The sequence below is a fragment of the Suncus etruscus genome, chromosome 10 (assembly GCF_024139225.1).
Source record: "Suncus etruscus isolate mSunEtr1 chromosome 10, mSunEtr1.pri.cur, whole genome shotgun sequence".
NCBI lineage: Eukaryota > Metazoa > Chordata > Mammalia > Eulipotyphla > Soricidae > Suncus > Suncus etruscus.
This window is the reverse complement of record NC_064857.1, coordinates 51,520,915-51,546,948: the sequence shown is the minus strand read 5'-3', so window position 1 is coordinate 51,546,948 and position 26,034 is coordinate 51,520,915. Positions and strand designations below refer to the sequence as shown.

The 26,034-nt window shown below is 54.7% G+C and overlaps 1 protein-coding gene across 1 annotated transcript in view; it reads right to left on the bottom strand.

The window, feature by feature from the left end:
- Nucleotides 1-26,034, bottom strand: part of AFAP1 (actin filament associated protein 1) — a 45,559-nt gene that overhangs the window by 16,514 nt on the left and 3,011 nt on the right. Inside the window, exons 2-9 of the mRNA XM_049782547.1 lie at nucleotides 14,415-14,543; nucleotides 13,601-13,689; nucleotides 7,927-8,035; nucleotides 7,018-7,229; nucleotides 5,017-5,196; nucleotides 2,288-2,383; nucleotides 1,735-1,816; nucleotides 1,159-1,308 (exon numbers count right to left, since the gene is read on the bottom strand). Coding sequence (XP_049638504.1) covers nucleotides 1,159-1,308; nucleotides 1,735-1,816; nucleotides 2,288-2,383; nucleotides 5,017-5,196; nucleotides 7,018-7,229; nucleotides 7,927-8,035; nucleotides 13,601-13,689; nucleotides 14,415-14,541 — 1,045 coding nt within the window. The 5' untranslated portion in view covers nucleotides 14,542-14,543. The remainder of the gene's footprint in view (nucleotides 1-1,158; nucleotides 1,309-1,734; nucleotides 1,817-2,287; nucleotides 2,384-5,016; nucleotides 5,197-7,017; nucleotides 7,230-7,926; nucleotides 8,036-13,600; nucleotides 13,690-14,414; nucleotides 14,544-26,034) is intronic.

Sequence of the window (26,034 nt, the reverse complement as noted above, 5' to 3'; positions counted from 1 at the left end):
GAGTCTGGTTTTGAACCCTTTCAGGACAGCCGGGTGTTAATTGGGGCATCTTATCAGAGTACCCAAGGAATACCAACTGTGATTCCTGAGTACAGAGCCAGAAGTAAGCCCTGAGTACTGCCCAGTGTGCCCTCTCAGAAAAGCAAAACAAAAACAAACAAAGAAAACCCCCAAAAAAACCAAAGTGGAGGGGGCCACGGACAGGCCAGACAGATACCTCATCTCTCCTGAGCACTGGTCACTCAAGTTCATCACAGTTTCCAGACTATATGCGAGTGACAGAAAAAATGAGGGACCAGAGCCATAGCACAGCAGAGGGTATTTGTCTTGCATGCGGCCAATAGGGCTTGATCCCTGGCATCCCATAGGGTCCCCAGCCTGTCAGGAATAATTTATAAGCTCAGAGCCAGGAGTCACCCCTGAGCACCGCCAGGGGTGGCCTCAAAACAGAAAGAAAAAAAAATAACTGAAAGACAAAATGATTTCACAGTGAAGTTCCCTAGTTGTCTCCGTTTTTAGGGTGAAGGGGTGATGTTGGGTTAACGGTTTCCACGCTATTCAGGATATGTTTGTTACTCATTGGACAGAAGCACTGTTGGATGGAGTATCCTTTGGGTTGGTCTCTTACCCTACTTGTCTCCACCCAGGGTGTGGCCTTGCACTTCCCAATAAAAATCCCGGGTCTCAGAAAATAAAACCAAAATGCTTTCGGTTTCTGTTTTTCTGCTTTTGAGCTATCAGCTTCTTTGGAGCAGAAGGCTTGCATGTGGAAGTTCCTGGACCTGTTTTATCCCCTTCACCATGTGTCTATTATTTTCTGCATGGGTGCTTGCTTCCAGGCCCTCATCCCTCCAATCTGGGACTGGGGCATGAGGTTTCATCTACAGGGTGGCCTGTACCCTGTGTCAGCCCAGCCCTCAATACCAGAGAGAAGCTCAGCCTCAAATGTGGGGTGATGGCGGTGCTACTACTGTGTCAGCACATGGCAAAGATGTATCCAATCCCATCTATGTTCTCCTGCCCCCCCCCAATATACTGCCCTTCACACATGCATGCAAGGAACATGAAGGTGTGGATGGTGGACACAGAGATAATCATGTTTTTAGGAGAAAAAGTGGAAAACTTAGGGGCTCGGTGCCAGTGGTACAGCTGCCTTACCACAGGTGGGCATGTCCTCCTCGGCGGAGGATGTTTGCTCGTCCATCCATGGCTTCTTCTTCCCCAGACCTATGATCTTGGTGATCTTCTTTCCAGCCACCTTCGACGCTGTCCCCTTGGCCTCTGTTTTGGAACTTTTTTTCCTCTTCACTATCAGGACGACAGAAAAGTCACTGTTAGGGCAGGACAGAATGCAGCCAACTACAGCAGCCTCCAGCCCGGGTCCCCAATACTTGCCCCTCATGGGCCTGGGTGCAGCACCATAGGGCATGGCCTAAAGGTGCAGGGGGGAAGAAGGTAAAGTGCTGGGCTTGTTGGGGAACATGCAAGGTCCACACATACCACATATGTATGTATACAGGTGCCTTCCACCATCCACACACATGCACCTATGCACACACCCAACACGTACCACTGCACGGATACACGTGCATGTGTGCGTACAGAAGCTCATGTCGAGCTCACACACAGTCTAAGGAAAAGGGGGGAGTCTAAGGCAGGGCTGTCTGAGGGGGCCTAGGACCCAGATGTGCATGGGGCAGGAACAAGTAAGCTCCCACTCCCCTGGGCTCTCACCTTGCTCCTTCCCATTGCAAAGGGCAACACCGTTCTCTGCTGCGCCCTCCCCATCGGAACTGGGCCTCTCTGATGACAGTTTCTGCAAGAACACATGGTTCACCACTCTTGCTATAGGACCAAGGCTTCGAGATCCAGAACAGTGCAGCCCCCAGCCCTGATATGAAGTCTGGAGGGGCAGGAAGCAGCATGGCCCTGACCCAGCCTCACAATTATCTCTGTCACCCGAGCCACCTCTGTGCAGGTGAAGTGGCAGGACAGGGCAGCGTGCCCTGCAGTCAGTCACACCATCCCTTGGGAGCAGGCTGAGGTGGGGGCTGTGCAAGCCTGGGACAAAAGCATGACTACGGGTGGCTGAGGGACAGAAGCAAGACTTGGAATTCATGCCCAGAGACAGTTGAGAGTCTAGAGCAGAGGGGCAGGGAAGGGGCGGGGGATGCTGGGATCCTGGCCTGGAGTGACACAGGGAACAGGAGCACAGAGCTCTCTGCATGCCCGAGGCCCTGCACGGGTTAGCTCCCTACCCTTTGCCGCAGGCCCCGAGGTGCCTCACCTTCTCAAGTTCCGCCTTGTGCACTGGGGAGCTGCACTGGGGAGGGCCCTCAGAATCCACGGGCCCGCCACAGCCGCTGTGTACCTCCTTGATCACCTGGAAAAGGACACAGGTGCTGAGAAGCCTGGAATCAGAGACGAGAACGAAGACAGAAGGCCGAAGAAGCAGAGAGACTGAGGGCACCAGAAGGGGCTCCTCAGCGCCCCCTTCAGTTCAGGGGGCCAAACTCAAAGGTCCACTCAGCCACTGGTTCATTCACTCATTCACTCAGTCACTGCTTCACTCATTCAGTCATTCCTTCATTCATATTTACACACACTCATTCACTGGCTCATTCACTCACATTCACACACAATCACTATTTCATCCACTCACTGATTCATTCATTCACTTAGTCACCCGTCCACTCAGTCAGTCAGTCAGTCAGTCACACACACACACACACACACACACACACACACACACACACACACACAAAATCATCAATCCCTACACTCACACAGTACTCCTTCATTCACACACACTCATTCACTAAAATCCACTCACCTTCACATACACTCAATCACTAATTCATTCACTCACCGATTCATTAAGTCACTCACAGTCACCCATGTCTTCATTCACTCACTGATTCACTCACACACTCATTGATTTTCTCATTGACTCATTCACACATTCTAAGCTGACAGGGAAACTGCCTGGGCCCAGCTCCACAGCCATATGAGACCTGATATTCCTGGGGGCAGGACATGAGAGCTGATTCCTGAGGAGTCTCCCAGAAATGGGCACTAGGACCCCCTGGCAGACCTCCTACCTTCTGGGCCACATCCCTCCCCACACCCCAAATTAGGTGTGCCCTAACATGAGGATGCACCTTTAGTGTGCACCATGCCAGAGTGACCAGCCCAGAACCCTCCTCCTGGAAGCTCACCCAGACCATGCAAGGGGCCCAGGCGGACACAGTCCTCTGGCACCTGAGACTGGCCACAGAAAACTTGGCTCCCAGGTATCGAATCATCACAGACACCAGAGCAAAGGTGCCAACACTCAGCTCCTGCCAATCCCAGATGTTGAGACAATGAAGCTGTGTCCAGGACAGCTGAAGAAACAAAGTCTACAGAGCGGGGGCTTGAACCAACACGATCTACTCTAACTACTAGGGCTGAGATCATGGATATGGGGTGCACCGTTACTTTGCTAATTCTGGGTGCTTGCTTTTGAGAGGCAGGACAGCTAGACAGACAGACGCAAGGAGGCAAAGCAGGGGGAACCCAGCACATCCCCACTCAGGTAGGTGAATAAAGCCCCAGGTTAATGCACCTGAGAACTGGGAGCTCAGAGGACTAAGGCGGCCTCACGGCTTATGAGTTCAGGGCTGCTGTGAAACCACCCAGGGATGCCCCAGTAGTGCAAGGCAACAGGACAAGGGGATGGGAGGAGGAGGAGGGGGGCCCTCCAGGGTTTCCTGTGCTGGGTCCCCTGGGTTCCTGTGCTGGCTGGCGACTATAAACAGCAATGGGGTGAGGAGAGAGGTCAAGCTTCACATGTGCAATCCAAGGGAGACATGCAGGGATGGGGGACATGGGGCAGCAGCTGGCCAGTAGGGCAAGCCCATCTTGCCCCAGGAGGGTGGGAAAGTCTAAAATGAGGAGACCGACGTCTACACAGCTTGACAGACACACAGAGCAGTGCTTCCGAGGACACGACAGCGATAACTCAGCAAAGCCCTGGAAAGGAATCATGTTGGCCCGAACCTTGGATCCGTGCCAGCACTGGGAGCCAAGATGAACGAGAGCTCAGAATTAGGCCAAGTCCTGGAACCACAGCCTGAAATAAAAGTGATGCACCCGGAAAGAAGAGCTGGTACTTCCAGGGTCAAAAAGATATTTTGAAAAGTAGGAGCCAGAAAGAGAGAGCATAGGAGGCAGAGCAAGTCACCTCAGAGTTCATTCCAGACACCACAGACCACCCGCTGAGCAACGCCAGGAGTTAGCCTGAACACAGAGCCAGGGGTCAGTCCTCAGCACTGCCACAACCAACAAAAGGAACAGCTAAAAACTATAGAATTGGAAACATCTAATCAACATGGAGAAGACAATGAGTAAGAAACAGCACTGGTAAATAAATAAGGACACAGGTGCTGGGGAATGAGTGAGAACAAGAGCGTGGGGAATGAGTAAGAATGTGGGTGCCAGGGAGCTTGGTAGGGACAGGATGGACTGTCAGGATGGGCCCTGCAAGGAGGGAAAAAAGAAGCTTACAAGAGCAGAAGGGTGGGAATTGTGGAAGAGTTTGGGGAGAGGTGAATGTATTTTTAGAGGAATGTTGACGGCGAAGAAACTTCCCCAGAGTTAAAAAGTGACACTTGGAGTTAGAGCAATGGCACAGCGGTAGGGTGTTGGCCTTGCATACGGCATCCCCTATGGTCCCCTGAGGCTGTCAGGAGTAATTTCTGAGCACAGAGCCAGGAGTAACCTCTGAACATTGCCAGGTGTGGCCCAAAAACAAAACAAAACAAAACAAAAAAAGAAGTGACACTTAAAATCTCTGGGGGTCGTCCCACAGGGCATTGGGGTGGTAGTCACAGGAACATCTGAGTGCTATGTCTGGCCCAGACTCTGGAAAGATCCAGAAACTAGAGCGAAACCAAGAATCACAATGTTGAGAAGCTGAGGGGAGTTGCTTTGGAGATGCGGATGGACCAGAGACTTTGGGGCGTGATCACTCACCCTCAGCCACTGCTCAGCCTGTTCCTGGCTCTGCACCGCCAGGACCAGAGGGTCGGTGCCGGGCTGCGAGATCCTAAGCTCGTGCTTCTTCTTCTTGCTGTCCTTGGGGGTGTAGGTGACAGCACAGCCCTGCAGAGGCAGTTCCATCTGCGGCTGCTGGTCCTTGGAGCTCTTGTAGCACTGCAGGAAACCAGGAATCCAGCCTGACCCACCCGGCTGAGGGAGATCAGGGGCAGTGGGGTCTGTGGCTGTGGGGGGGCTGGATCTGCGGGCCCCCGCAAGGCCTGTCACCTGCACTGCCTGTACTTCCTAGACCTCCTGCACCAGCTGTGCATCCCTTACCACTTGTACTTCCTGCACCGACTGTACCTCCTGCATTGATTGTACCTCCTGAACTGCCTGTATATCCTTCATCGGCTGTGCCTCCCGTACCACGTACATCTCCTGATACATCCCACCAGCTGCGCCTGATTGCCGCCACTCACCTACACACCTGAAATCCCTCCACTAACCCTGCAGCACAGTTTCTGATGTCAAAGTTGACAGGATTGAGACCCAGCGGGAGACATAGAAGCCTCTTTCTTCCAGGCTCAAGAGTGCATATGACCATGGAGCAAACACCAGATGCACGAAGGGACAGAGCTGGGTGTTTCTCTACATTTTCTGCAGGGTCACACCAGCCATGGGGCCATGGGGCAGAACACCCACTCTTAGATCACAGCTGGGTGTCCCAGGAGCGGGTCTCCAAGTTGTCCAAAGGAAGGACCGTCACATTCTCTGCAGTGGTGCTGGGGGGCCCTTGGCTCAAGGGGACAGGAGAGACTGCTCTGTGTCAATCCGTGCGCAAAGTAAGGGCCTCTTTCATTGGCACAGGTGGTGGTGGTGGGGCCTATATCCAGCTTCTGTGTGCAAAAGCTTCGTGCTTCTTTTCCTAACCTTCTCACTGAGGGCATTTTGTCAAAGGATATAGCTTATATCGCTTATATCAAAATAACCCTGGCTCCACACCTGACAGCAGCCAGAGGGTGTGAGGAGACACCCCCTGCACCCCCCCACACATACACATATAGGCTTGGCCCAGACACCATCTTCTAGAGCCCAGAGTCTGCACACACACCCTGCCTCCTCCATACTCTGAAAACTGCCCCTGGCATCGATGCCACATGCTCAGAATTGGGGAAAATCCAGTTGCATGTGTGAAAAAAAAAATCACACTGATAGCTCACACACAAATGTGAACCAAAACAAGAAGGAATGGGAAAAGAGGCCCCTGGCAACAAGAGACACCCTCCCCTTCCCATCCCACCCCACCCAAAACCATGGGTGGGGCAAAGGCAAAACATTCCACAGGGCATACTTGGACACTGTATGTGTCTATTGTTTCTCCTGTTTCTCAGGGGTGAGAGGAGGGAGGAGGAGGAAACAGGGGAGAGGAGGAATAGACAAGGATGGGGAGAAAGAGGAGCTAGGGGAAGAAAGAAGGGAGGGAAGGTGGGAGAGGAGAAGGAGGGAGGGGAGGAGAGAAGTAGAAGGGGAAAGGAGGAGGGAAGGGAGGAAAGAGGGGGGAGGAGGAAGGTGGAAAGAGGAGGGAGAGGAGGAGGGAGGGGAAAGGGGAAAGGGGAAGAAAGTAGAGGCACAGGGGAAGGAGAAAGGGGAGGAAGGGGAAAGAAGGAGGGAGGAGGGAGGAGGAAGAAGAGGGAAGTCCCACCCCTCTAAGTTCTCACTTCTTCAAGGAGCCCAGAAGGATGCTCCTGTGCAGGGTCTCTAGTCACAGAGGTCCCAGCATGGGCTCCGAGTCCCCAAGTGTTCCTGGAATCAGTGTTTCAGCTCTCTCAGCCTCTCCCCTCTCCCTCAGCTGCTTGTCTCATGGCCTTGAGGCCTGGCCTGGCCACATGGCTCTGTGGGGGCACTGGAAGCCCAGGAAAAGCGATGGGTGGGTGGGTCAGTTCCACACATACTGGGTCCATCTCCCAGGCCCCCCAGGAGTGACCCAGCGCCTACCAGCAGCTTCGTGTCCTTGACGACGCAGAGAAGCTTGGTCCACTGGCCGAAGCGCTTCTTCCGCAGCAGGAAGGCGCAGATCTTGGCATCCTTGACCAGGTGCATGGATGCCTCCTCCGACGGCCACTGGTGCCTCGTCTTCTTGCCCTTCCCGTCCTCCTCCTCTTCGTCATAGGACTCATAGGAGCTGCTCATGGCATCAGAGTCATAATCTGCAGGAGAGAAGGGCAGAAGGTGGAGGAAGGGTGGGATGGAGGGAGGAGGGATGGAAGGAAGGAGGAAGGTGGAGGAGGACGAGGGAGGAGGGTGGGAGGCAAGGAGTGAGGATGGAAGGAAATGCCTCACTCATGTTCAGCTCATGCTACTCCAGGAGGGGATGGTATGGGGCCGGGGCCTCTGAGGGGCAAGTCAGTGAGGGATTACTTTCTAAACCAGGGATGCTTCCAGTTCTAGAAAATTCTCCCACTCAGGTGCCTACTCTCTCCCTCCTTGGCCAACTGCCTGAGTCACATGGGCCTGTGTGGGGTGGAGGTTAGGAAGCTAAGAAGCCAGGTGTTGAGAGGAAGTTGGAGGTTGTCCTGGCTTCTCCACAGGCCTTGGGGCTCAGAGAACATGCTGCTGGGGTCCCAGGCACCAATGGGCTTCGAGCTGCTTCAGCAGTGCTGGTCTCAGCGACAGGGGTCAGATGAGGCAGCCCTGTGAGGCTGGGGGCCCATCCCTGGGACCAGTTTCCTCAACCCCCAGCTGGGAAAAGCTGTGTGGGGAGTGGCTTGTCAGAGAGCCCAGCCCTGGACCAGGCCTCTGTGAGGCAAAGGGAAGGCCCTATCTCATGAGCAACTGTCCTTCCGACTCAGCCCTTCACCCGACCCCCTGCGGACTTCCCATAGACCAAGCTGGGATGAAACTCACTGGAGGTGATATACTCGGGGGCCTTCCCGGGGCTCAACGGCACAGCCTCCTCGTAGTAGCCCTCGGGCAGTGAGGACGTCGGCAGCGGCGGGGGCCCAGGGTCAGGGGGCTGTGGAGAGAGGGGGGTGAAGGCCCCAAAAGCTCACACTGGCGGGAACTGGGATTAGGCAGGAAAGAAAGTAGCCCCCTGAGGATGGGGGGTGAGGCCAGGTGACCCCCCATCAGGTCTGCTCAGGTTATTTCCTTTCGTTGTTTGAATTTGGGGGGGGGCACACCAGGCAGCAATCAGGGGTTATTCCTGGCTCTGCGATCAGAAATCACTTCTGGGGCCCGGAGAGATAGCACAGTGGCGTTTGCCTTGCAAGCAGCCGATCCAGGACCAAAGGTGGTTGGTTCGAATCCCGGTGTCCCATATGGTCCCCCGTGCCTGCCAGGAGCTATTTCTGAGCAGACAGCCAGGAGTAACCCCTGAGCACCGCTGGGTGTGACCCAAAGACCAAAAAAAAAAAAATCACTTCTGGCAGACTCCGGAGACCATATGGGTTGCTGGGAGTTGAATCCAGGTCTGTCCCTGGTCGGCAGCGTGCAAGGCAAACACCCTACTGCTCTCTCTGGCCCCTCTTTTTGTCTATTTTAAATGGAATCACAGTGAGGTACATAGTTACAAAGTTCTTCACGACTAAGTTTCAGTTAGACAATGTCCAACACCCTTCAAAAGCACACATTTTTTGCCACCAGTGTCCTCAGTTACCCTCCTACCTATCTCGATGACAGACATTTTTCTCCCTCCCTCCCTCCCTCCCTCCCTCCCCGCCTCTCCCTTCTAGGCGCCAAGGTCTGCAGTCCCGTTCCTAAAGGCTATCATTTCACTTCCTTTCACTTCCCAGTAGCTATGGTTCCAAGGGGTGCAGCCCACTGCTCCGTGACAGAACCGCAGCACTAAGAGGGAAACTACAGTGAGTGAGTCATCCCGTGGTCCCCAAGGGCCCCCCAGAATAAGTCAGGACCAGGGCTGGCACCCCCAGTCTGAGCAGGGAGCCCAGGTCTCTCAGTGCCCTACACCCCATCCTTCCTATGTCTGTAGTTCCGGAGGGCCTTTGGGGTGTTGCCTGAAAGGATGCATGTTCAGTGGCCACCCCTTCTGACCATCCTGGATCGGTGCAGGCCACGGGGGACAATCTGGAACACGCATGTACTCCCCCTCTCCGTTTAAGGGTGGCAATGAATTCAGCACCAGACCACAGAGCACAGACTCCATGTGGGAGAGCCAAGAGGAAAGTTTCAGCAGAAAACCCAGCAATGGAATGGTCCCACTGTACCCTCGGCCACTCTGTCAGGGAGAAGCAGAGCTGAGGTCTCTGGCCTCATCACAGCAGGCACCCCACCCACACCCCCACCTCACCCAGGCCACAGTCCCGCGCTGGATGGGGTCCCGGCCCTGCGGATTCCTGGAGAGCCCGACTTTCCCACGGCCCATGGCCAGTGCAGACAGACGAGCCTTGGGCTGCAGCCTTGGTGAAACCCTGCAGCCTCATGGGTCATTCCCTTAGGTCCATCTGCCCATCTGTCCTTCTGGGGTCATTGCCGACAGCTGAGATCACCGTTGGGGCCAGCACTGTGACAATGACCCAGCAACACTCAGAAAAACCACGAAGGCTGGAGCTGGGGAGGGTGTGGGTTTTGCACATTACAAACCCAGGTTTGATCCTTGGCATCCCTTATCTCTTGAGCACCACCAGAAAGGATTCCTGAGTGCAGAGCCAAGAGTTAGGCCTGAGCAGCTCTGGGTGTGCCTCCCCCCACCAAAAAAAAAAAAAAAAAAAAAAGAAATACTGCCAAGGATGCAAGTGGCACCAAGGGAAACAGACGGGTGCAGGTTACAAACTGCAGGCACTTCTGTATAGCCCAGCCAGCTGGGACAGAATGAAGGGTCTTGGGGGACAAGACCCTTGAAGGGGAGGAAAGCCAATCAGGGCTACCCCACATGTTGGCCAGCAGAGAACTGGCTTTTGAACCAGGAAAGTGTAGACGAGCTTTGCATCTGCCTCAGGTGCCCAAGACAAATCTTAGAGCACAACCCTGGGTGTCACATCCCAGGGGCCACCTCCTGCTGTCCCCACCAGGCTGCCACGGGGGTGCTGGGGACTGTAGGTGGAGATACAGGGCCTCCTGGCCACCTGGGGCTGGGCTCTGGCCACTGCCTTGAGGGGCCCCAAAACATCTGCTGACAGGAGTTGCAGGGAACAGGGCCATGCCATCAGGCAGGACCCTAATGAAAAGGAAGGTCATGGACTGGCCTGAGCCACTCCAACTCCAGTTCGAGCCAAGTCTACACTGCCTGTTCTGGCCATGTCCACTGTGTGTCCTGGCATTGTCTACACTACCTGCTTCAACCATGTCTGCCCCTACTGTGTCTATACTACCTGCTCTGGCATGTCCACACTGCATGTTCTGGCCATGTATGTCTACCCTGTCTGCCCCTTCTATATCTACACTCTCTGCACCAACCATGTCTACACTGCCTGCCCGCAGGTACAGGATTACAGCTGCCTCACTATGTTGCCAACACTTATGCCCATATTAGGGTTTTACCAAGCACAGGGCACCTGGCCTTCCACCAGCTCTGTGTCCACCTACTTCTGAAACTGTCCCAGAGCTGACCTCATTCACATGTACCTCCAAGCAGCTGGTAAGGCTGGTGAAGGGTCAGCACAGATTCCACAGGCCACAGAAGTGACCAGGGCCACGTCTCAGGTTCGGTTGGGCCCAGGGCCTACCTCATGCCTCGAATGTGAGTCACCACAGCCCCACATGCAGGCAGGCAAGAAAGCATCTCCCTCCTGGCTCCAATTCAGGGACAGGAAAGACGGTGGGAGCAGCTCCTGGTCCCACAGAGAGTTGGGGATCCCAAGGGGTGTATAGGAGCCCCTTCTGCCCAGCCACATGTTCTGGGGCGGGTGTGCAGGCGAGCCCCAATACGAGGATGTGACTTTACTGCATCCTTGGGATGGAGGGCCCCTGGTCCTTCCTGCCACCTCAGTGACCACACAGTACAGGAGAAGAGCCCCTGCAGGGAAGAGGATAGGAACACAGAGACATGAGCCCCGCGGTCAGCTCTGACACTTGGCTGGCATCTCTTTTCTTTGTCCTGACATCCACCATCTCCTCCTTCCTCCAGAAAGCCACGGCTCATGGTTGGACACAGTGGGAAACTGAGGCCGAGACGGCTGTGCTCAGAGTCCGCCACTAGATGCAGGGATCCCCAGTGTCTCAAAGGTCGGTGCCAGTCGCAGTATAGAAGACCACAGCTTAGGGTGTCACTAGGCCTGCCATAGGGGTGGGGGGCACAGTCTTTGGGAGACTTGGCCTGGGTCTTGCTGTCCTAGGGAGAGATAGGGTGTGGGCAGAGCTGGGCTGGAGGAAGGAGAGAAGAGCTGAGAGCATGGGTGGGGTGGCTGCATGGCCTCAGGCAGCACTTAAGGGGAACGGGGTGTGTGTGAGAAGGGCGATGGGTACTGAGGGGCCAAGGAGGACTGAGGGGAGCCTCCCTCTCAAGCTCACACCTCCCACCCGGGGGCACCTGCATTGGCAGCGCAGACTTGGACCTAGAAGCCAGAAAATCAAGGCTCTCCCAGGTCCTGTCCACAGGGCTTGCAAACCTGTCCACAGGTTAGCAAAACATTCCAGAAAATGCTGAGACCATGACTCAGACCTCTTGTGGGTGAGAGCAGCTGGTCAGGTCTGTCCTTCGGTCCCAGTGTGCAGACATGCCCTCCCGCAGTCGGGGGCACAGAGCCCACCTAGATGCTGGGCCTGACTTTGGGGAGCAGGCAGAGGGAGAAAAACCCTGGTATGGGGACTCAAGGCACACAGCCGCACCCCACAAGCCACAGCAGCACTATGAGAACTTCAGGGTCTCACAGAACTCCACAAGCACCTTTAGGAAGGCTCTTGCCCTGGAGCACGGGGGAAGGGAGTCTGGGAGAGGTCAGGGTCACAAAGATGCCTGCCTGCAGCACCCCCTCACCTGTACCTCCAGAGCCCATGGGCCACGAGAAAGGCCACTGAGGACTCAGGGAGCCTCCCTGCAGTTCAGTGACATGCTGAGGCCTGCCAGGGTCTCTGTGGGCAGAGGCAGCCCTCAAAGTGGGTGGGGTAGACCAACAGTGTGATCCTCCCCACAACATCCTGTTTGCCTAATCTCTTCTTTTGGTATGTAAAAGACCACCTGAATTACAGGACCTCCCCTCACCCTGATAGGTGGAGTTCTGGAGAATAAAGAAAGAGAGACAGAGCTCAGGAGAGAAAGCACATGGCGCATAGGCAGCACAGGGCAGTGAGAGCACAAGGCACGTAGAAAAAGCACAGGGCAGAGAAAGGCCATGAGGAATAAAGCGAGCTGACTCGATGAACATCTTTTCTGACTACGGTGTATTATTTCTCTGATGCTACACTGCTTCATCAGACCCATCTGCCTAAGGGGTTAGAAACACGGTGCCTAAAAAAAAAAAGAAAGAAAGAAATACGGTGCCTGGGGTGGCCTCACCCAACACATGGATTATTTTATACTTTTTATTTATATTTTACACAGCAGTGAGAGTGGTGAGAGACAAAGTAAGATGGAAAGAGAATGCAGAGGGAAGGAAGAGTAAGGGAGCGGCAGAGAGAGGGAATGTGTGAAGCACAGGGCAGAGGTCTGAGGACAGGAGTGGCGAAACTGGCACTGTTTCCTGGAACCACTACACAAAGGGGAAAGTGGCTCAGAACCCAGACGAGTATCTACACCAAACCCTGAGCCTCAGCAGGACCACAGTGTCCACAGCTTCTGGTCACCCCTGTGAGAAGGACACAGCTCCCAGGCTGGCGGGCATGATGCCCAGGTTCCCACACAGCGCCGCAGAGCTGAACTTAGTCAAAGCCAAATGAAACACCACTTCCTCAAGCAAGCCAGTTAGATGCCAAGAGACAGAGGAGCTAGAAGGCAGGGGAGAGGGAGTACGGGAGAATGGCCCCAAGAGAAAGATGTGGGAACGAAACCCTCAACCCTTCGAATGAGAAGCCCCCAGCCAGACGTCTTTGGAGCCCAGGAGTATTTCCCTTCCAGGAGAGAAAAGGCCTTTCTGCAGGGGCAGCTGTGGAGAGCATTTCCAGTCCCTCCTCAGAGACTCAAGTCCAGAGGGAGAGGCTACAGCCCTAGTGGCTGACCTGGGTTTGATCCCCGGCACCCTGTAGCATCCCCTGAGCCCTGCCAGGAGAAATTCCTGTGTTCAGAAGCAGGAGTCAGCCCTGAGCAGAGGTTGGTGTGAATCACAGGAGCGGTGGCACAAGCAGTAGGGCATTTGCCTTGCAAGTGGCTGACCCAGGACAGACCGCAATTCCATCCCCCAATGTCCCATATGGTCCCCCAAGCCAGGAGCAATTTCTGAGCACATAACCAGGAAAAACCCCTGAGCATCACCGGGTGTGGCCCACCCCCCAAAAAAAACCCAAAAGTCAAATTGGAAAGGGGCCTTGTTAGAGGGTGGTGCCAGGATCTGCCCTCTGCCCCTTCCTGCCAAGCCACTCACTCAGGAGCAGCCCTTTAGGCAGGAAAGGCCACACTCAACCCCATCACCTACAGAAGCCAAACCATGTAAAGGAGGGGACCCCACTCCCCAAGACCAAGGCCACTCACCAGCCACGGCTGCGGGATCTCTGGCAGCGGCATCTGGGGTGGTGCCGGCAGGGAGCCTGGTGGTTCCTTCTGGTCCTTGGCATCCAGACCTGGGGGGATCCCACAGATGGTTAGGGGACAGGCAGGGGATGGGCAGGGACTGCCATCTTGGCCTACTGGTACCCTGTGCTGCGTCCCGTTTCACAGCTAGAAGCACAGAGATGGCAGAAGGGCTGTTCACGGGCCAAAGTGATGGAGCTAGGCCATGTGACCCCCAAATAGGAGTCCAATCTCTGGGGCCTGCGAGGATCAGCCAGTGTCCTCACACACCAGCAGCAGACTAGGGTCCTCGAGGAACCCCACCCGTGCTCAAAGGCCCCATCTTGAGGTCTAGAGATGGTCACGCAGACACAGGAGACCCCAGTGAGAAGCTATAAATAGGGTCCAAGGTGACCATGTCTGTCTGGTAGTGAGGGCCAGGAGTCTGGGGGTGTGGGGGCCAGAAGGTGGTAAGACTGGGGCCCAGAGGTCAGGGGTCAGGGGGCTCTGGGGTGAGGGGTTGCAGTACTGATGGACCACTGGGCTGGACACTGGGGGACCAAAGGTCAGAGGACTGGGGACTGGGAGATTGGGAGGTGAAGCATTGGGTTGGGAAACAGGGATAGGGAGCTGAGGACTCGGGGTCTGGGAGTTGGTCCCAGTAGGGGGCTAGCCCAGCACCATGAGGCCACATGGCCGGGAGCACAGAAAGCCCTGCTGGGCGTAACCCCAAGCAAAGCTCATCCAAGTAGCTCGAGAGGCCCAGAGTTGGGGCAGGCGCGGGGCTGGGCCACACCTTGGGCTGCCTGCACCCGCAGCAGGATGTCGGTGACCACTGCCTTCTTCTCTCGGACTGTCGCCGGCAGGTACTCATGGTCCAGGAGCTCCAAGAAGAGGCGCAGCTCCACTATCAGCTCCTCCATGGCTGCAAAGAACGAGGAGCGTTAGAGCTGAGGATTGGGGTAGGAGGAAGAGCCTGTCTCCCAGGGAAGCGCCGGCCATACCTTCCCACCAGCAGGGGACAAGACCCCCAAACCCCAAACCTCACCCACCACTGGGATCACCATCCCCTGGGAATAAGGGTACCAGGCACCAGGTCATATGCACTCAAATGACTGTATCAAGAATATAGACTTGGAGACGCCACACCCAATACGTCTTTGGTGGGGCCAGGACCCCAAGTCCAGAGGCTGAGAATGCTTAGACAGGTGCAGCAAGGGCTGCTAAAAAAAACTGGGTTCTGGACCTGCTCCCACATAGCAGACCCAGAACTCTGCTGGGCACCTGCAAGGGCACCACGAACCAGGCATTGCCAGTGGGGAGTGGCCAAGTGCTGACGAACGTCTTAGTACGAGCCCAACAGCGCCATTGGGCACTTGAGCCTTCTTCCCACCCTCAAGGCAGAAAAAGGCCACCGCCCTGCTGTGAAGGGCACTCGGTGCATCAGCCACGCCGCTAGCCTGGGATCACCAAGGTGCATGCCCCACCCTGTCCTCCTCGCCTACCCGGCACAGAGAAATGACAGACATGCACAGGCATGAGAAACTGGCATTTCCCCCACACAAATGCGGGCACCAGTCAAGGGAAGCAGAGAGCGATGGGGTCAGAGAGATGCTCTGAGCTTCTGGGGAGGGAAGATTCTGGAAGCTGACATGCAGCTCTGAAACTGGCAGAGAAATGGTGTCAGAGAAGGACAACCTGGGAAGCTCCGATGAATAAAGGGGAGGGAGGCCAGAGCAAGATGCCAGGGACGAGCTCCACAGGGTACGGGTACTACATCTCCACAGGCAAAGGGGCCTCAGCACAGGTTTCAGAAAAGGCCATCTAGACCCTCAGAGTGCTGGCAGAATTGTGGCCTTGAGTGGACGTCCCGTCTGAACAGGGCAGTCGCTCACTGACTTCCTCTCACAACAGTCATCTTCACATGAACCTCACATATGTCTTCCTCACACATACTACAGCCTTCCTCATACCACTCTTCCTCACTACATTCTTCTTCATATATGCCACCTTCTTCCTCACAGACTACGCCTTCCTCACACACGCCAGTCTGCCTCACACTTGATCTTCCTCCCACGTCATACAGGATCAAGAGCAGAAGACCTGGGTCCCTTGAGCCTACCCCTCCACCCTCTTCTCGTAATGGAGGAGGAGAAGGAGGAGGAGGTGGAAGAGGGAGGAAGAGGAGGAGGAGGAGGAGGAAGAGGAGGAGAGAAGTTTCCTCCAAAGAGAATTTGCTCAGGTACCAGCTCCTAGAAATGAGGGAGCAATCCCACAGCTCTTCGCTTATGCAAACACAGCTGGGGAACACAAGGGAACATTTGACACTCAGCCTATGTCACCAAACCTGACACACACACTGAGACTTGGCCACAGCCTCCCCAGCCCTTAAGCCGCAGCCTCCCACGTGCTCCAGACGTTCTGGAGATGCCATTCTGGAGATTCGGGTAGCTGCCCGGGAGTCAGTTTGATCGGTTTCTCCCTTCCAGCCCCAGATCCTACAGGGCTAGTGCTGCCTGCCCCACATTCCTGCTATCCTGGCCACTCCCCTCCTGTTCCCCCTGCCTCGGACACACCCAATATGGGCAGAGCCTCAGGGAACTCTTGCCCACCATAGTCAGCCCCCTCAACACCACCTCACTAACCACTCTCGCCACTCCAAATCTGCCACAACTCCCAAAGGGCTCCTGGGAAAACATGCCACACATGGGCCCCCCTCTCTGAGTCTAAAGCGCTGCCCCTGATCAGGCCCTGGAGCCTGACCCACACCCCACCCCCATAGTCTGCCCCCACCCCAGACATCCCCTGAAGTGCCCAAGCATGGGCCCCATGCATGTGGCACACAGCTAGACAGACTTGTCTAGCTGTTGGGGGTTTCCTGCACCGGGTCCTCCCAGGCACGGCCAGCAGCCTATGTTGAAGAGGGTTGCAGAAAGGCCGAGGCTGACCATATCTTGTGCCTCTGCAGGAGATAGGTTGGGGTGGGGTGGGGGGATCCTGGCCAGCGTGAGGGGGAGGCGCTCTAACAGCTGAGGGCCAGTGGGGTCACAGGCAGCGCCTGCAAAGCTACTGTGGGAGGGAACTACAGGCCTGTGGGACACTCACATATTTTCCCTTATAGGGAAAGGCCCGGCCTGGGGCTGCCTGATCTGGATCCTGAGCTGGGAGTGAAGCTGGGCAGGGCAGGGCAGGAAGGGGGAGGCTCAGGGATTCGGAGGCTCCTCCCCATGCTCCCCAAGGCCTTCCTGGGTTTCAGATCTGGCCCCCTCCAGAGCACTGACACACACACACACACACACACACACACACACACACACACACACATACACACACACACACACACACACACACACACACACACGCACACGCACATGCACGCGCCTGACTCAAGCCAGGAATCCAACTCACGGGACTGGGTTCTAGGAGAAAGCAAATCCCACACCCTCTTCTTGAGGCAACTGAGCAGAACTGAATCAGAACCACCATGATGAGTGTGATGGGCTGGGGAGCCCCAAATTTCTGCCCAGGTGCTGCAGGAGCACAGAGAAGCCACACCCGGGGACTGATAACGCAGAGGGAGGCTGGCCCTGAATCCCAAGGCCTGTTTCCTGGGCTGCTGGAACTTCCACTCAGATCAAACCCCCCCACAGGCCACTAAGAGCTATTAGCCCAGGTCCCAGGCCAGGTACCCCTCCCCAGGTGGGGTGCAGCAACAAATGTGAGGTACAGGATGTCAACAACATGCCTGCACCCCAGCAAGGAGAGCCAGCCCGGCCTGCAGGCTCATAGGCCACAGCAAAGATCAATGCTGTCTGCTGGGAACAAAGGCTCCCCCAGACGGGAAGTCTGTCTGGGAAAGTAGCCCTATCCTGACGGTAAGGGGCCTGGGCCAGGGAAAAGTGAGGAATTCAGGGGTCATGCTGTCCACGCTGCTTTACATGACCAAAAGTACCTCCTGACGCAGACATCTAGGCATGGAGGGGCAGGAGGGCCGTGACTCTGCCGCACCAGGCATTCCTGATAGAACAGCCTGGCCTGGCCCCCAACCCAGAGACAAGTCACTCAGTGCCATGTTGGACATCTACTTTTCTGGGGTGCTGAGGGACTATTCCCAACTGTGTCCAAGGGTCACTCCCAGCAGTTCCACTCCAGCATGGGTTCTGGGGACCCATGCGGTTGGTGCTAGGGGGCTCAGTCCATTGAGCATCTCCCTGGCCCCAGCACCTGTGGAAATCGACCTTTTAATTTTTGAGGGGCCACACCTGACATTGTTTAGGGGTTACTCCTGGCTCTGTGCTCAGAATCACTTCTGATGGGCTTGGAGACCATATGGAATGCAGGGGATTGAACCTGAGTGGCCAAGTGTCCTCCCTGCTGTAGCCCTTAGATCGACCTTCTTTTTTTGTTTTGTTTCGGTTTTGTTTTGGGGCCACACCCATCAGCATTCAGGGGTTACTCCTGGTCTCTGCTCAGAAATCACTCCTGGTAGGCACAGGGGACCATATGGGATGCTGAGATTCGAACCACAGTAGGTTCTGGGTTGGCCGATTGCAAGGCAAATGCCCTACCGCTGTGCTATCTCTCCAGCCCCTTAAATCGACCTCCTTTAAGCCAACAGGAGGCCCCCCAATTATGAATCAGGTTACCACCACACCCGTTGGTTCCTGCACTATGAAGAGGCGGAAGGGAGGGAAACCAGGAGCCCTCGCCTGTCCTGCCCAGCCTGAGGTAAGCACATCTTGGGTACTGGCCAGTAGGGTGTGAGCAGGAAGGGAAGCAATGGGCCAGGGGCAGTGAAGAATTTGTCTGCAGTGGACCCCATTAGACAGATGCCAACCTATGGGGAAAGCCACCCTGTGCCATTCACTGGGAGAGCCACAGAATGAACGCCTAGATGGGACGGACAGAAGACTGCCTGCCTGCAGCAGTCCCAAGGGGGTTCCCTGCTCACCATGCGTGGCTTGAGAAGCCTGACTTCTCCTGGCCCTGCTTCCCTCCGAGCTCCCAACAGCTCCAGAAGTACATCTCGAACCCCAGGAGCACACAAACAGAGGCTCCTAGTGGTGGGGTTCAGGGTGGGCTGCAGGCCATCTGCCTCCATCCTCCAGGGCACATGGGTGCCAGATGGTCTGAGGTAATGGAAACCCTCAGCAGCTGTTCGGGGAGCATAGGCTGCTCAGACGGGCGCATGGAGATGGGAGGCTGGGTGGGCATGTGCGACCTCGAGATTTGCCCCCTCTGGGTTGGGAGGCCTGTTGACAAGTCACCTCACTTTTTCTGGGACAATCGTGGAAGGAGTGTAATCACCAGGGCCAATCGCCAACGCCTCCATCACCACCACCACCACCAAAACCACCACCACCACCAATCACCACATCATCATCATCATCATCATCATCATCATCGTCATCATCATCCTCACCATCACTACCCTCATAAGGATATACAAAATTGCGTGCTGAGAGCCTGCTGGAGCCGTGGCTGGGCCAAGCAAAATCCAGTTGAGTTTTGTCCACTCCCTCCATCCCAGCACCCTGTGAGCAAGTGTCTGAGTAACAACAGCTGCAGTCGGGGGATCAGCTCCCCAGGACAGGGCAACAGCAGTACAGCCCAGGCCACACAGCGCACTCTTGGCCACCCACATACAGGTCTACACCCCGGAATATGCGATGGACACATTGGCCACACAGTGCCGGAGACACCTCAACAGCCTAGACAGCAGGAGGCCCGGAACTGCACCACCCTGAGAGCTGGGAGGGAGTTTAGCAGCCCCGGAAGTTTCCAAACACAGCAGGAGCCAAGGACTGGTGGAGGTGGTGGTTGTTGTTGGTGGGTTACAACAACGTTGGTGATGACCTTGAATTTGAGCTGGTGACAGGGACAGAACGTTTAGAAAGAAGGTTGTGATGGCCTCAGAGCCAACAGAGCCATCAAGCCTTCACTTCCATGGACACTCGCCACGAGGAGCTGAAGCACCCCTCCCCTGCAGGGAGCACCCTCCTCCACAGGGAGCACTCTCACCCACAAGGAGCTTCTCATCCACAGAGAGCACCACCATCACCAGCAGGGAGCACAGAGCACCCTTACCCACAGGGAGTATGGAGCAGTCACCACAGGGAGCATCCCTAACCCTGGGGAGCACAATGCAGTCATCTGCAGGGAGCACTTAGTCCAGTTAACCACTCACATGCCTCAGATTCATGCCCTTAGTGGATTTGTTACTCTGATGTAGTGAAGTGCAGGCAAAGAGCTCTAAAGGGCGACTTGTATCACTGACTCCAGAACGCTGACATGTGTCAGGAGCAGACACAGGGCACACACCCACTCAGCAAAGTCACAGTCCAGGTACCTGGGGCCCCAGCCACACCTCCTAGCCAGGCCACGCCCATCACACTGCCCAACCGGTCCAAACTCTCTGACTGGTCCAGAACATCCTCAGTCCCATAGGCAGATTCACTATGGTGGGCATCAGCCAAGTGTGGCGCTGCAGGGTGCAGCCACTTGGTCTGCAAAGACGTTTCTGACCAACAAGCCTCAAAATAAATGTGCAGATGGCACCTGAAAAGATGGTACAGTGGGTAGGTTAGGGCAATTGCCTTGCAAGTGGCAGGTCTCTATTTGATCCTGAGCAATTGTCAGGAGTAACTCCAGAGCACAGCCAGATAAGATCCAGACCCAAATTACTCACTCACACACATGCGCGCGCATAATTAAACAATAAGCAAGTGAATGCCAACACACCTGCTGGAATTCACTGCCAAGGGGCAGGCCCATGACTTTCACCGAACTCCCTACTGCATCTGCAAGGCGAGTGCTCTGGAGGAGGCCAAGACTCAGAGCTGGGGTTCAACAACCCAGTGGGGTTCACGCAAGGCTTCTCACTGAGGCTCAGAGTCCCAGTGGTTGAACCAGAGTGATAGGACAGTGGGAGAGCATTTGCCTTGCACGTGGTCAATCCGGGTTTGATACCTGGCATCCCATATGGTCCCCTGAGCCTGGCAGGAGTAATTTCTAAGTGCAGAGCCAGGAGTAACCCATGAGCATTGCTTGGTGTGGTCCCCAAACAAAAACAAACAAAGAAAAGCATCTTTGGGGTAAGCAGAGTCCTGGGCAAATGTCTGGGTTTACTTTGGTCCCCTTTCTGGGTGTAGCAAGAAAGCAGGGGACAGGAATGAGGGGCCTGCAACCACCAAGCCCTAAGATGTGACCAGACCCCAAGCTGCTCCCCATCTTCAAATAACTACATCCTGGGGGTATGGCCAGAACCCCAAGAGGGTAAAGTGCAATCCTCTGGAAACGAGGACTGCCCAGGGCCCAGAGCATATCTGTGTGTGTGCCTATTTTGCTCATACCCTTGTGAACATGTATACCTGTGCGGTGTCCTGTGCATGTGCGTGTGTGTGCCCTGTGTGTCCCCATGTGCTTTGTGCCTGTGTGCACGTCCCGTGAGTGTGCTGGTGCTGGAGTAGGAAGAGGATGTGCTTCATGAAGCATCATGACACCTGTTTCCAGAAGTCCATGGCCCCTCACCTGTCCTGAACTTCCTCCTGGCTTGGATTCTGAGAGAGGGGGAGTGTCTTGCCCATGGCATCCCCCTGCGGGGCCTTCCCAGCGTCTCAGGTCTAGCAGGCCAAGAGGCCCAGGCTTCCAGACTGACATGTACTCACATTCATACTCACACACATGAATACACAAAGACCAACATGCACACACACCAGGCATGAGTAACGCATGTACTCATAATACATATATTCATAATTCATATATTCATGCATGTACATTCGTTCATGCACATATAACATTCAGTTGAGAAGCAGACGAGTATCCGGCTCTGAAAGCACCTTCTGCACTCCTGGGGTCTCCCCAGAGCTTCTCAGCCTTGTGGGCTCTGCGTGCTGCCAATCAAGGCCCACGATTGGGGGGTGGCAGCCGGACCCACAGAAAGAGGCGCCTACACCCAGCTGCAGAAGCACAAACAAAGGGCGTCTTCAGCTGCGCCAGACGCAGTGGCCCCTTGACCATCTGTCCCTGCGTCCCTAAGAGGCAGCAGTGAGGGAGGGGCTGGGGATCCACGGGGCTGCAGGGTCCCCTCCCTGCTTGGTCATGAACCAGGCTTCTCGGCCCTGCCTACTTACTCCCAGGCTCCACCTGTCCTCCCCGGGTCTCTGTTTGAGCCTAGAGGTGTTCTGGGGCTCAGTACACATTCCCCCAAGCCTGCGAGTCACCAGGCCCTGGTTCCTGTCCACATGGGGCACAGCTGGGGCTGGGGCTGTCCAGTCTCGGGCACTGTCCGCAAGAGGCTGGCTTTGCACTTATATATACTCACAGACACACCTGCATACCCTCATGCACTCACACAGATACAGAGACCAAAATACAACCTCACAGTGTGCTCACAGACACACACCAAACACACATACTCACATATTCATACTCATACACATATATTCATACAAACACACAAAGACCCACGCACACCCACACACATCAGGCATGAGTATATGCACATATTTGTACACAGTATATGTACATATATACAGATGTATATGTACTCGCATATACACACATGTTCTCATAATTCATATACTCACATGTGCATGTCCATGCACTCATGCACATATACACATTCAGAAAACATGTGTGCTCATACATATGCATATTCACACACAAATACACACACAATTTCTGGCCAGCACAAACACTGCGCAGAGACTAGAAGAACACCCCAAAGCTTCGACTGCAGCCAAGGGAACACCTCCATGTCAGTCTGCCATCAACCATCTACCTGTAGACAGACGTAGTGCCCGTCTAATCCATCTGTCATCCATCCACCTCTCCATCCATTTAACCATCCATCATCCATCTGTCCATCCTTCCATGCACTCTTTCATCCATCCATCCACCCACCCATCCATCCATCCATCCATCCATCCATCCATCCATCCATCCATCCATCCATCCATCCATCCATCCATCCATCCAATCTTTCCGTCCATCCAACATCTATCTATCTTTTTTCCTTCCTCCCTTTACAAAACATCTGGAGCCATCCTGGGCCACTCCCCCTGGCTCCCACTCCCCCTGCTTCCAGCCAGCCTCCGAAGCAGTCATCCAACACCCTAACTTATTAGCTTCGAACTCCTGCAGGCCCAGGGCAAGCATGGAATGTCCTAAGAAGCAGCTCCACGGTTCCCTAAAGGACAGAACAGGTGCTGAGATTCTCTGAGCAATCACTGCCCTCCACACTTCCTGTGGTACAAGAGATGAAAGTGCAGTTGATGGAAAAAAGTCTGGAAGCTCCCACCTGCTGTGGGGAGCAGGCGTCCGCCCCAGGATCTCAAACTCTGGGCTGGCCCAGCCTTTCCCAGACAGAGACCAAGGCCTGGCAGGGGTGTGTCTGGGCCATGAGGCTGCCATACAAGCGCCTGCAAGCCACAATGCCAGCTGGGGCTTGTGCCAGGCACTGCTAGGAACAGATGGTGCAGAGACTGGCCAGTTCCCTGAGCTGACTCTCCTGAATACCCAGGTCTCCATCCTGGGGCGTACACAGAGGCCAGTCTCCCTCCGGAGTGCACACAGAAGCAGTCTTAGGGCTGTTTCCTCTCTCTGACTCATGTGGCCCATCCTGACAAAGGCACCAAATTCTACAGAGGGCAGAGGGTAGAGAACAGAGAGCAGAGTGTCCTCCTGTTTGTGCTTTATAAAGGAGGAGGACAAGGAGGGAACTCCAGCCAACTATGGGGGAGGGAGGGGTCTGACATGGACACAGCAGGGGATGGGGACCCTGGATGAAGTACATGGAGCAGAGCTGAGAGGACCGTTGGGGGTCTCCCCAGGTCATCTGCATCGAGTTCCTAGCAGCCTTCAGAAGACTTCCCAAGACTGGCAAGGCTGCTCAGTTTGGGGTGCAGTCAGTGTGAGGCCCAGGGGCAGCCTCTCAGGACTTCTGACATTCCATAGGCACTCCATTAGATCCCTACAGGCCCAGACAAGACCCAGGTGCATGGGGCCTACAGACCTTTCCTGTCCCTATTGGGGGGCACCCTGGAACCAGGGGTGTCATGTGTCACCAACACTCTGCAGCCTCCTGCCAGCTCCAGGGTCTGACAGCTCAGGGCCCGAGCCCCAAAGGTACTGTGGGAGGCTGAAAACACACTAAGGAAACAGGTGAAACAAGAAACAAGGAAACTTCTTGTCCTGTGGGGAAAAGAAGACCCCATCCCCTCACAAGTCTGTCTCCCTTACTGTCCCCCTTGCTGAGTCGATGGCGGAGAACAGACAAGCAACACAGCCGTGAGCTGCTACGGGGAAGGCCCTGGTGTTACACCCCAGTTGGTGTGTTCTTTTGTTTTTGTTTTGGGGCCATACCTAATGGTGTTCAGGGCTTACTCCTGGCTCTGCACTCAGGGATCATTCCTGGCAGTGCCCAAGGGACTATATGGGGTGGTGGGGATGGAACCAAAGTGGGTCACATGCAAGGCAAGTGCCCTTCTTGCTGTGCTATGGCTCCAGCTTCTGGAATCCACACTGGGAGAGCTAAAGTCTTTTTTGGGGGGAGGGGTGTCACACCCAGCAGTGCTCAGGAGTTACTTCTGGCTCTATGCTCAGAAATTGCTGCTGGCAGGCTTGGGGGACCATATGAAATGCCGGGCTTTGAACCACCATCTTTCTGCATGCAAGGCAAACGCCTTACCTCCATGCTATCTCTCCAGCCCCCAAGAGCTAAAGTCTTGCCCAAAAAACACGAACTGAGTCCCCCGGATGTCAGGCACCTCAAAATTCCCAGCAGCTGGCAAACTCCCCACAGTCATATATACATTCACTCAAATCTGAGCTTGTGGTGACCTCGAAGACAAACCCCAATGGAAACTCCAAAGCCAACATGAGACGGTGGGATAAGCTCAGCCGTGTGCAGTGCCCCAGTCCCGTGTGACCTAGAGAAAGACACGGAAGAGCCCCTTCCTCACCAGCAATAGAGGGACTGAGTGGACAGAACTCTCCAGAAGAGTCAGAAGAGAACCGTGCTGACTTCACTCATCGACCGACCTGGTTCCACTCTCAGCAGGAGAGTGGTTCTCACAGGACCTTCTACAACAGACAGACTTCCACAGAGACCTTCTAGAACACACCTGAGCAAGAACCTTCTAGAACAGACACAAACTTTCACAGGAACCTTCTAAACAGACTTTCGCAGGATCCTTCTAGAACGTATTTTCTTTTCTTTACTTTTTTTGTTTTGTTTTGTTTTTTTGGGTCACACCCAGCAGTGCTCTCAGGGGTTACTCCTGGCTCTACACTCAGAAATCTCTCCTGGCAGGCACGGGGGACCATATGAGATGCCGGGATTTGAACCACCATCCTTCTGCATGAAAGGCAAATGCCTTACCTCCATGCTATCTCTCCAGCCCCGTAGAACATATTTTCACATGAACCTTCTAGAATATACAGTTTCCCGTGCACCCTCTAGAACAGACACAGATTTTCATGGGAACTTCTAGATAAATATGGAGTCACACAACCTTCATGTGAGCCCTTCTGGAATAAACATGGTCATCATGTAAGCATTTTCCCCAAGTGAAGCCCTGCCCCAACCCTTGAAGATTCCAAATTCCTCTGTGTTGTTTCCTTATTTATTTATTTTTTTGGTTTTGTCTTGTTTTGGGGTTACACCTGGTGGCCCTCAGTTGTTTATGTCTGACTCTGCGCTCAGAAATCTTTACTCCTGGAAGGCTGGGGGACCATAGAGGATGTCGGAACTGAACCCAGGTCGGCCATTGTTCCAGCCCTACACCTGCTTCTTGTTTGTTTGCTTGTTTTTTGCTTTTTTTGTTTGTTTTGGGGTCACATCTGGCAGCACTCTGGGGTTACTCCTGGCTCTACACTTAGAAATCGCTCCTGGCAGGCTCAGGAGACCATATGGGATGCCGGGATTAGAACCACTGTCCTTCTGCATGCAAGGCAAATAAATGCCTTATCTCTATGCTACCTCTCCGGCCCCTACACCTGCTTCTTAAAAGGACATTGATGCAGGCCCGGAGAGATAGCACAGCAGCGTTTGCCTTGCAAGCAGCCGATCCAGGACCAAAGGTGGTTGGTTCGAATCCCAGTGTCCCATATGGTCCCCCGTGCCTGCCAGGAGCTATTTCTGAGCAGACAGCCAGGAGTAACCCCTGAGCACTGCCGGGTGTGGCCCAAAAACCAAAAACCAAAAAAAAAAAAAAAAAAAGGACATTGATGCCAATGCCATGTACACCCTGTGCCACTATTAACCACTGGTGGTACACATGGGCACTGACCATTAAATAAATAAATAAATAAATAAATAAATAAATAAATAAATAAATAAATAAAGCAGGACCATTGAGGAACCTCACATGGGCACAGGGCAGCAGGGTAGGCACCTTCCTTCTGCACAG